The 11,378-nt window shown below is 57.1% G+C and overlaps 2 protein-coding genes across 2 annotated transcripts; both read left to right on the forward strand.

Moving 5' to 3' along the window:
- Positions 1 to 2,566: 2,566 nt before the first annotated feature.
- LOC309570979 (C-type natriuretic peptide 2-like) lies at positions 2,567 to 4,329 on the forward strand (the record flags this gene model as incomplete). The annotated part of the gene is made up of 2 exons (XM_082278091.1): positions 2,567 to 2,665; positions 4,057 to 4,329. The coding sequence occupies 2 exons, from the start codon at positions 2,567 to 2,569 to the stop codon at positions 4,327 to 4,329; spliced, it is 372 nt and encodes a 123-aa protein (XP_082134217.1).
- Positions 4,330 to 6,802: 2,473 nt separating this feature from the next.
- On the forward strand, positions 6,803 to 10,647 carry GAPDH (glyceraldehyde-3-phosphate dehydrogenase). The gene is made up of 12 exons (XM_082277704.1): positions 6,803 to 6,874; positions 7,390 to 7,433; positions 8,015 to 8,114; positions 8,250 to 8,356; positions 8,442 to 8,532; positions 8,698 to 8,813; positions 8,930 to 9,011; positions 9,158 to 9,309; positions 9,411 to 9,489; positions 9,717 to 9,800; positions 9,951 to 10,048; positions 10,345 to 10,647. Exons 2-12 carry the CDS (start codon positions 7,411 to 7,413, stop codon positions 10,412 to 10,414), a joined length of 1,002 nt encoding a protein of 333 aa, XP_082133830.1. The 5' UTR covers positions 6,803 to 6,874; positions 7,390 to 7,410; the 3' UTR covers positions 10,415 to 10,647.
- Positions 10,648 to 11,378: the final 731 nt, after the last annotated feature.

The following is an 11,378-nucleotide window of genomic DNA, read 5'->3' on the forward strand; positions in this document are numbered from 1 at the left end:
AGTGCCCCAGCATCCAAGGGGGAAGGGTTTTTATAAAGGAAACTTGTTAGCATCAGAGAGGAAAGAAGGACAATAACCTATTTGAGTCTGAGAAAACTGGGGCAATTGGGGACTCGTCTGCCAAAGCCTTTTCACTTCACAGTCATTGCCAGGACATGTCAGAGTAACTATTCAGTTCGACTGCAGTCCCAGCAAGGATCTGGGATGCAGAGCAGCTGCAGTGTCACGGCACCTGTGTCACTGAGCACCTGCATTTTATCCAGGCTTTGCTGGATTTGGAAGAACATACAAAGAATCTGCAAGAAAATTTGCAAATTTTCTGCAGTCTCTAAAGTTTCTTGCTTGATATGGGAGAGTGATGGCTCTTTCCCTCTTGCCAGCCCCAGCTCTTGCTGAATCCAAGGAGGGCACTTGTCATTTGAGTTCTCAGAGCCTGTCCACCTGCAGGGCTCAGTTTTTGTGCAAGTGGACTGGAATTTTGGAGCAGATGCAAACACATTTCTGGCATTCCTCTTGCAGTATGGGGGCCACCCCATTCAAGGGATGACAGATCAAACTTGCTACATTTTGTATCAAAACCAAAGCGTTGTTGCTTTTGCACTTACCTTTCACTCAGGAAAGGACTGACTCTGACTCATGCAACCGGGGCGTTCCAGCAGAGCTGCGCCTGCCTGCGGCCGTCCTGCGGCAGCAGGAGTCCTCGAGCACACTGACTCAGCTGTTTCTGGATGGCCACATGTGACTGGGAAGTACAGAACAGCATCCTCTGGGACACCCTGCATGCAGCATGAACATGTACTCATTTCCCATCCTTCCTTTCTTTTCCATCCCTCTGAAACTTTCTCACCACACAGCTCCATACCCTACTGCATCCAGCACAAGGAGGGGCTGGCTGTGTGCACACATCCCGTACTCCGCTTGTGCCCAGGCACCCCATCCGAACGCCCACACGGGGAGTGCGTCCCGCGACTCTCCAGCAGTGCCCTGTGCTTTGTAGATTAAATGGTTGGTATGAAAGTAATTCTGTTTCCCACAAATGTCTCAGTGGGGCCTCGGGAGCCCCTCCATGTGCTGGCCCAGGTAAGAGGGTGACAGGATCACCAGAGCATCACATTGCTCTGGAAACAGCACCAGCCGTGGGTTGCAGCCATCGGGTGGAGCTAACAAAATTGGATGTCCCCACCTGTGCAAAGCACTGCTTCCAGCATCAGTGCTCCAGACTGAAGCCCCCTACTCACTTTCCATGGACTGGATGCAAAATGGTTCATAAAACTTTGTCTCCTTGGGCAGGGAAGAAATGGACCCAAAAATCTGCATCTGCAAGTGCAAAATGCTTGGAAGGAAGAAAGGGAGGGAAGGAGGGAAAGAGAGACAGAGCAAATATCTGAACTGTGACTTTTGTTATCTCTGCAGAAGACTTTTTTCCAATTTTCTTCTTTCCTTGAAAAAAATACACAAAAGCAGGCAGCAGAACACCTCCTGTCAAGTTATGATCTGACTGTTTTGTGCAACAGTACTGAACAAAGGGAAGTTTGGGGTGTTGCTAAACTCTCCCAGCACATCCATTGCTAATCCTGGGATCCCCCCATTCCTCTCCCCTGTCAAACTTTGCTGATTACTTTCTGTCTTCACACCCAGGCTGACTTGTGCACCCTGATCTCCAAACAGTGACCTCATTGCCTTGTTCAGCTGGTGAGAAACTACAGTAAAATGGAAGATGTAAACAAAGTGGGGGGAACTAATGGCCAGAAGATTTAGGAGGTAGGAATCTGCTCCTTGCTGTCCTGCTCCCATTGTGTGTCTGAGCTTGACAAAGTGCAAGCTGAGTCTCGACAAGCTCTTTTCTGTGACGGTTCCTCTGGAAACTCAGCCCAGTCCTCCAGATGGTGACTTGGGACAAACAGCCTGCAAATTATATGCCAAATAGTATTAGACCCATGCTCCAGTCACTGCTATGAATTCTGTATAGTACTGCAATTTACCCATCTTCTGCAGCAGAAGCTCTTCATTCCGAGCCCGTCTCACCAAGATATAAATATTAAAAACAAAAGCCTGTGTTGTCACAGAGCTGAATTTGTGTCCCCTCTGTGCAGCCAGCAGTGTGCCTAGCTCTAGCTGAGCTGCAGTTCATGCTTACACTGATTAGAGAAACAGCATTAACAGCACTCTGCCTGTGAGGACTATGTTTAATACTCTGACACAATGCAGCCTTCAATATTCTCTTTTCGAGACGTGTTTCAAAGTGTCACCCCGTCCCTGACCCTGACAGACACCTCCAGGTCCTGGCCAGCAGCAGCTCAACTCACATTTGTCTTTCCAGACACTCAGTAAACACCTTTGTGTCCTTTTTCTTTAGAGGAAGGGGTCTTGCTGAGCTCACCCTGAAATACATCACCCTGGACAAAAGGGCTGAAAGGTTAAGGAGCTCCAGGGGGTGGTTCAGCAGGGAGCTGGGGCCAGTCGTCTGCCAGAACGAAAGCTATAAAGGCAGAGAGGGGCAAGGGACCACATCCGACACGGATGCTGCAAGTCCTGCCTTGCTTCCCGCCAGCCCTGGGCTAAGAAGATGCTGGGGCTTCAGTCGTGGCCTTGCTCATTTTTCCTCTTCTTGGTTCTGCTCTCTGCCAGTGTTCAGACTGTGTCCTTACCAGGACAGAGGCTACAGGTAGGAGGGACTGGGAGAGAGCTGAGGTTGATTTCAGGAGGGGAGGAGGAGGGGAGGTTGTGTTTGAACCTCGAATGAGAGGTGGTCGCAAATTCCAGCTACAAAAGAGGCTGCTGTCTATTCTTGTTGGACTCTCCCCTTCAGCAGACTCAGCTCTAGGCTGACTTTACAACCCAGCCCCTAAGGAGCACCAGCATTTCCAGACAGGAAACAGACAAAAGCTTTTTAGCGCTCTGCAAAAGCTTTTAACAGAGCAGAGCCTGGTCCTCTAAGCCCACTCTGTGTCAGCAGCCACCAGATATTACAGTCATGTCTTTCATCATGTTCAGTGCCTGGTTCTGATGTTTCAGAGAGAAGATGCATTCTGTTAGGCCAGGAGTTTTGCCCCTAAGCTCAGTACTATCCCCCTTAAAGACCCTCCTTAAGGCCAAGAGCCCTGTCAGGATGCTAGCTAAGGGCTTCTTCACTTGAGTAAATCTTTTATCCTCAGCAATTACAGCAATAATATTTTTGGCTTTCAAATCTAGCCAGCTCCCTTTACCCAAACCCTAACCTGAGCCCCAGCACCTTGCCTTTACATCACCCTGGGAAAGCCACAGGGAAATAGTCAGGACATGAACTAAAATCACAAGACTGATCCTGCTATGACTCACCACTTTCGCTCCTTGCTGATGCCCGTGTCCGCTTCACTTAACTTGCTACCACTAAGAGCTGCACAAAGGCATCTTCAGCCTTAGCTCAGCATCCATGTGAGAGACAGATGTGGAACGGCACCCGCAGGCTGCTTCTCTGGGCAGCCATGCCATGCCTCCACTGTATCCAACACACCCCCCAACCCTTGTCTCCCAGCAGTGCTGGGGGTTTACAGTCAGCATAGCTAACCTAGAGGATTTCCAGCAGATGGGGAGTCCCCCTTCCTCACACCTGCTCTGCTCCTGCCTCTCCCTCATCTTTTATCAGCAGGTATTTGAGGCAGGCCCATCCTTCCCAGCAGCCGTCTGGAAAAAATGAAATGCTGCACAGCAGCCTGAGCACACAGAGGTGTTCAGCAGCCACAAAAGGAGCAAGGACTGAAGACAGTTACCTTCTAAATCCAGGGCAGGGTGGGATGTGTGTGCAGTTTCACAAGAGCAGGGCAATCTGCCCAGAGGCAGAGCTCATAGGAGCTGTCTGCCTGCTGTTTCGGACAGCAAAGTCATTTCAGACAGTGGGAGCTGCTGGTCAAGCTCTTCCCTGTGTCTGGGTGCAATGTCATAGGCACAGTGCTGTGGGCAGGCATCACTTTATGTCCTGCCTGAGCCCTAAGGAGGATGTGGGCAGTGGGGTACCAGGGGTACAAGGCTTACCACCAGAAGCACAGGCATCATCCCGCTCTCCTCTATTTTTCCCAGATGCTCCTTTCACGATTGTTGCCCCTGGAGCCCGAGTCCACGCTGACCGAAGAGGACACAAAGGAGGGCTCCAGCTTTGGTCCTCAGCTGCTCTCCTCCACTCTCCCCTTCCTCCCATCTGGGGCTAGAGCTGCCCGTCCATCCCTCTGGCGCAAGAACCTTGCCAGTCGCAAGTGGGCACTGCCTGGAGATTGGGCCTGGAAGGCCATGCCCAGGGGTTGCTTTGGGCTGAAACTGGACCGAATCGGGACCTTCAGTGGTTTGGGGTGTTAGCTTTGGAGGGCTCCCGAGGTGAGAGGGCCAACAGTGCGGGCTCGAGCAAGTTGGCAAGGAAGTTCAGGGCAGACTTGAGCACACAGACAGCGAGGGGATGGGGGCAGCGGGGCAGGCTGTGGGGCCAGTCGCCGGGACAAGGGCCGGGACCAGGGACGCCCCGGGCTGCCGGCGCTGTGCTGGGGCCCGGCCGGGGCTAGAGCAGGCGGGCGGGACGCCGCTGGGCGGCTCACCGGGCCCGCTTCCCCGCAGCCGGAGTGCACCCAGCCTCGGGAACCTGCACGGCTCGGGAACCTGCACGGCTCGGGAACCAGCCCGGCGCGGCGCTGCGCGAAGCCCTGAAGCTCCCGCCCCGAAGAAGGGAGGCAGCGGCAGCGAGGAAGCGGCACGGCGGTACAAGAAAGAGCTGTCCGGCTCCGCAGCTGCCCCTCGCGGCCGCTGAACCCCCGTTCCGCCGGCAGCCCCCTCCCTGCCCCCCGTGCCTGAGGACTCGCTCATTAAACAAGCTGTACTGATTTGCCGCGTCCGCGCTCGGCGGTGGCTGCCCCCGGCCGGGGGGCGGGCGGGAGGCGGCGGCAGAGCCCGCCCGGCGCCCCCGGCCCCACGCGCGAGGCCGTGCCGGGTCCTGCCGCCGCCATTCCGCGTGGGGCGTGCGGCACGCGCGGCTGCGGCGCGGTGCGGCCGGGGGGGCGGACACGGGTGAGGTATCGACCGGGCACGGGGCACACGGGCCGAGTTGGCTCACCCCGGCCGCACTCTGCCCCCGCCAGAGCAAACACTGGGGCCTCCTGTTTGCGCTGAAGCTTTCCCCGAGAGCCTCCCTCGGTGGGCTGCGGCTGGGGCACCACGGACCCCGGCACGAGTTGGTAGCTCTGCTGCTGTGCCCCGCGAGCCATCACCATGTCCTGGCCTTTAAGAAAAGGTTGTAACCTCAGCTGGGTCTAAACTTAGCCACCAGCCCCTCAGCAGCACCGGGAATAGCAGTGGTATAAGAAGAGTAGGGTTACGTTTGAGGTGCATGACCCCTCTCTGTCCCCCACCCCACTACCTGCGTGGTTCCCCCAGCCTGCCCCCGCTTTATCCTCAAAGCCCTGCTCAGCCGAGCAGCCCGAGGGACATTCCAGCCCCCACCACCTCCACCGGCTCCGTCACTTCAGATTTGCATCCCCACTATTCCCACACCTTCCTCCAGGACGGGAGCTTTGGGGTTTGTGCGTGCTCTGGGCGTTGTACCTAGCACGGGTTTGTCCCGCCGCACCTGCCCCACGCGGAGCCGGGGGATGCAGACAGCAGGGCTCGGGGAGGGAGCCCAGCATGGGGGCGGGGAGCCGGGCAGCGGCCATGCCAGGAGCGCTTCCTCCTCGCAGGCAGCCGGGGAAGGCGGGCCAAGGCGGCAGACGAGCAGGATTTCCGCCGTCACGTCCCGCGGGCAGCGGCAGCAGTGCCGCAGTGCCTCATTAAGATGGTGCTCACGCTGCCGTCCGTGGCCTGCCGGGGCAGCGCCCGGCCAGGTACCCCGTCCAGAGCACCCCTGGATAAACCACCCAGACGGGCGTCCCAGGCTGGGGGCAGGAGAACTACCGGCTAACACCTCCCGTGCCGGGGGGAATGGGGGACGCTTAGAGACACGCTGCTCCCTCGGGGTGACCACAGCATCCCTGCAGTCCCTTTGCCCTTGCAGCCATAGAATCATGGAATGTTAAGGGGTTGGAGTGGACCTTAAAGATTATCCAGTTCCAATCCCCGTGCCACGTGCACGGACGCCTCCTACTAGAGCAGGTCGCTCAAGGCCTTATCCAGCCTGGTTTGGAACACTGCCATGGTTGGGGCATCCACAACCTCCCTGGGCAACGTGTTAACAGTGCCTCACCACCCTCACAGTAAAGAATTTCTTCCTAATATCCATCCTAAATTTCCCCCTTTTCAATTTGTACCCATTACTCCTCGTCCTATGACTACAGCTCCTGACAACGAGTCCCTCTCCGGCTTCCCTGTAGGTCCCTTCGGATACTGGATACTACTCCATCCAAGGGGGCACAGGCTGCAGCCGGGGCGGGCGGCTGCCTGCCCTTTGTTACCAGGTGAAAGCAGCGCATACCATCCTCCGGAGCGGCAGCGAGCCCGGCGGGAGCAGCCCCTGACCAGCCATCACCCGGGGGTCCCTCCCCGCCCCCTCGGGCAGGGGCGAAGACACCCATCCCCGCCCTGGGGGCACCTCCCCGCAAGGACCGGTGCATCTTTCACCACCGCCATCACCACCAACAACCCCCTTCGGGTAGCTCGACAGGAGGGTGATCGCTGCGGACCCCCCGTTCCCGGCGCGGGGCCTTTGTTACCGGGGGGCGGCGGGGCGGGGGAAGCAGGGGGGGTCTTCGGCGGCCGCGCCCGCAACACGGGCGCACGTAGCCCGACTCGGCCCCCGCGCTGCCATTCGACGGCGTCGCGGCGGGGCGGGCCCCAGCCCTACCCTCACGCGGCTATAAAGGGCGGCGGAGCGGCGCTGCGCCACCTTCTCACTGCGCGCCAGGCGGTTCGGAGGCAGCAGGTACGGGGCGGGGGAGATGCGCGGGGCGAGAGAGAGAGGCGGCGGGGGATGGGTGTGAGAAACCCTCTCCCCACACAAGCTCACCGCCCACTGGCGGGGGCGGCGGCAGCCCCTGGGCGGAGCGGGGCCGCGTGGCGGCGGGGCCCACGGGCACAAAGGCGGCGCGGCGCAAAATGGCGGGGGCGGCGTGAGGGGGGCGGTGAGGCGAGGAGGGATAGGGGTGGGGGGGGTGGTCGCCTAAGGAGGAGGAGTAGAAGGGGGCGGATGGTTGTCGCGGGGGGGGAGGCGGGTTGATCGCCCGGGGCGGGGGAGTGATCGCCCGGGGGGGGGGAGGGGTGGGGCGAGCTCGGAGCGGGGTCCCCCCCCCCATCCCTCCCTCCCCCCCCCCCCCCCCCCGGGCGCTCTCCGCGCCCCCTCGCTCGCCCCTCGGCGCGGGTGGGACGGTAACGGCGCGGCTGCCGGGGGCGGTTATTGCCGGTTCCCCTCATGCCCCCACCGGTGGTTTTTGCCCGCAGGAACATCCCGAACAGGCAAAGATGGTGAAAGTCGGAGTCAATGGGTGAGTGCCGGGGCCGGCGGTGCCAGCAGGGATTTAGGGGGGGCCGATGGGGGAGGAGGGGCAAGGTCGCCTCAAGGGCGAGGGGGAAGATTTGAGGAGAGGGAGAGGTTGAATCCCGGCGGTCCCGCTCCGCCGGCGCCCCCCGGGCAGAGCGGTGCTGCTGACTCATTTCCCTTCGGATTCGGGGTGACTCACCCCGGAAGGGGCTGCCGTTGCTCGGCTGCCCCAATTTCCCCTTCCCCCCAGTTCTCAGGGATCCCTGCAGCCCCCCACCAGAAGGTCTCCTGGTGGATCGTGTGTCGATGGCGGCCCCGGGGATGTGACCTTCTCGTGCCGGGCCGAGGAGTAACCGGATCCCCGGGGCTCTCAGTAAATTTAGCGATTGACCTTTCCGGGGCGGGGGTCGCTCTTAATCTTTAACCGGGGCGCCTTGGCCTTTGGACGAGCTGCAGGGCTTCCTCCCACCCTGCCGGGCAGGGAGCAGTGGATGATCCCGAGGGAAGGCTGCCAAGAACTGCCTCCCATTCCCAGCTGGGCAGGTTCCCTGTTGTGCCTCCTCACCCTTGTCTTTCTCTCTCCAGATTTGGCCGCATTGGCCGCCTGGTCACCCGGGCTGCCATCCTCTCTGGCAAAGTCCAAGTGGTGGCCATCAACGATCCCTTCATTGATCTGAACTACATGGTGAGTTGCCTTGCAGTGCCCCCTCTGGGCCTGTCTGAGTAGGGCTCCTCTGGATCTGTTCTAGTAGCTTCCCGGGGTGTTAGAGGATGATGGCAGCCTGAATGCCTGACCTTTCACTCCCCCTCTCTTTATTAGGTTTACATGTTCAAATATGACTCTACTCACGGCCACTTCCGGGGCACTGTCAAGGCTGAGAATGGGAAACTTGTGATTAATGGGAATGCTATCACCATCTTCCAGGAGTAAGTATTTTTTTCCCTATTGCACCTCTGGAGATTGAAAGCAGGTGTGTCATGGAGCAGCTCTTAAAATTTTGTTCCTCCTTAGGCGTGACCCCAGCAACATCAAGTGGGCAGATGCTGGTGCTGAATATGTTGTGGAGTCCACTGGTGTCTTCACCACCATGGAGAAGGCCGGGGTGAGTATGTCACATAGGCACAGGAGAGAACGGGATAGTGCTGCTTCTGCCTGTGGGGCATATCACCATGTACAGAGCTGCTCAAAATGGAGCTGTGAAGAAGAGATCTGAAGAAGCAAGCTTGGAAGGATCCTGAGTTATGTAATCTCTTATCTCTCTTTTCAGGCTCACCTGAAGGGTGGTGCCAAGCGTGTGATCATCTCTGCCCCCTCTGCTGATGCTCCCATGTTCGTGATGGGTGTCAACCATGAGAAGTATGACAAGTCTCTGAAAATTGTCAGGTAAGGAGAGAGGAACATGCTTTCTGGCCTGCAGCTCTTACCAGCTGCCAGGAGTCTCACTTCACCTCAGTGGACGTGTTGCCTCTGGCTGATGAGCCTTTATCTCTCTACCCCAGCAATGCTTCCTGCACTACTAACTGCCTGGCACCCTTGGCCAAGGTCATCCATGACAACTTTGGCATCGTGGAGGGTCTTATGGTAGGTCTGCAGCTTGGTGCTGAGGAGGGTGACCTATCCACAGATTCCCTCGTGTGAGAGGGAAGGCATCTGTTCTCCCGGTGTCACCTGGGATGCTGTTGCTGGAGAGTATTGGCTGTGTTCTTAGTCCTGTGCTCTTTCTTTAGACCACTGTCCATGCCATCACAGCCACACAGAAGACAGTGGATGGGCCCTCTGGGAAGCTCTGGAGGGATGGTAGAGGTGCTGCTCAGAACATTATCCCAGCATCTACTGGAGCTGCTAAGGCTGTGGGAAAAGTCATTCCTGAGCTCAATGGGTGAGTGTTGTCCCTTCTCGGGTGTCAGGAGGAGGCAGAACATTCCTAGGCTGACGGAGAAGTGCCAGATGCCGTTCCTTGCTGACTCGTGTCTCTCACAGGAAACTTACTGGAATGGCTTTCCGTGTGCCAACCCCTAATGTCTCTGTTGTGGACCTGACCTGCCGTCTGGAAAAACCAGTAAGTGTTGTGGATGAGGTCCTAACAACTTCCAGATGTGCCCCTCCTTCCTCTAAGCTCTGTCTTGCACCTGGAATTACCCTCTCTGCATCCATCTTGTCCTGAAGATGTGATCTTTGTGAAAAGAGCACGTGCTGGGGTGTGCCCATGTGTGTCTCCTCCCTCCCCTGTCCCCGTGGACATTTTGTGAGTTGGGATCTGAGCACCGTGCATCTGTCTGTTCTCAGGCCAAGTATGATGATATCAAGAGGGTAGTGAAGGCTGCTGCTGATGGGCCCCTGAAGGGCATCCTGGCATACACAGAGGACCAGGTAAGGAACGCCTGCTCTTGGCCTGTGGTTATTGGCACTTGCCTCATTTTTCTAAAAGACTCTTGGCAGCAGCATTGCCAGGATCCTGGTTTGGGCACTTGGGATTCAGGCTGTGGGCAACCATATGCGTTACAATTTCTTCTGTTTCAGGTTGTCTCCTGTGACTTCAATGGTGACAGCCATTCCTCCACCTTTGATGCGGGTGCTGGCATTGCACTGAACGACCATTTTGTCAAGCTGGTTTCCTGGTAGGTGCAGCCCTGGGGGATGTGGGGGCTGGCACAGACAGGTTACAGATTTGGGTGCTGTTGGTTACTGCTGGTGATCCAGGTGGATGCACAGACCCCTGTGGTGTAGAGTGGCTCCAATCCCACTGTGGAGTGAGATTGTTTCTTACCTGAAATTACTGTAGCTGCCTCCTTCCTGCCCCCAGAGGGTGGATGGGAGTTCATTTGTTTTGGGGATGGGGCAGAGGAGCAGGAAGAATGGAAGAACGGGTGCAAGAAATGGGTCAGCCCTGACAGCACTTGTTTTCTGTCCCCAGGTATGATAATGAATATGGATACAGCAACCGTGTTGTGGACTTGATGGTCCACATGGCATCCAAGGAGTAAGCCGAGCACACAGCCCCCCTGCTGCCTAGGGAAGCAGGACTCTCCTTTGTTGGAGCCCCTGCCCTTGTTCACCACCGCTTAGCTCTGCATCCTGCAGTGAGAGGCCAGTTCTGTTCCCTTGTCTCCCCCACTCCTCCAACTTCTCCCCGAACCTGGGGGAGGTGGAGAGGCTGATAGAAACTGATCTGTTTGTGTACCACCTTACATCAATAAAAGTGATCACCATCTGAAAAGCCTTGTCTGTCTGTCAGGGGGAGATGGGAGAAGGGGGCATGTATGTAACGAGCAGCTGCAGGTGCCTGCATGGCACAGTCACCACCAGCTGCCTGCTGAGCTGCTTGTTCCACATGGGAGAGCCCAGACTCCAGCCCGTGAGCCAAAACAAGGTGTGGTGCCGGGCTGTGCTCTACAGCAGGACTGTGTGGCAGGATGAGAAGCAGCTCTGTGGTTCCATCCACCTTTTACCTCTGGATTTGCTTGTCTGACAGGCATATGCAGAATAAAAGTGCTGAGCACATGACTCTCACATTCGGTTTGGTAAAGGGGCGCAAGAAACAAATTAATTCTCCTGCCTCTCCCTCAGTGAGGGACAAGGAAGCATGTTTCAGTTGCTTTTACCTTTTAAAATGGTTTTGCCCAAGAGGAAATGGCTGCCTAGGGACGTGTGGGAGGCCGGTGTCAGCATGGTGGTGGCCAGTCTTAATTCTGGCTTAATTCTGTGCGTAAGGAAGGGCAGCTGCAGTTAAGCTGCTGAGCAGCAAATCTCTGCAAGGTGAGTGTCAGCCCTCTGCCTGCATTAGTTCTGGAAGCATGAATGCTGCTGGGCAGGGACGGGAGCCTTCCATGACCTGTGAGCAGTAGGACAGATAAGCGGTACACTGCACAAAATCACATGGCCCTCTGTTTTCAGCAGCTTAATTTAGCATCTCAGGGCTGATGTGTTCTCTCCCTGGCAGGCATGGCT

The sequence above is a fragment of the Coloeus monedula genome (genome assembly GCF_965178545.1).
Source record: "Coloeus monedula genome assembly, chromosome: 3".
Classification (NCBI taxonomy): Eukaryota; Metazoa; Chordata; class Aves; order Passeriformes; family Corvidae; genus Coloeus; species Coloeus monedula.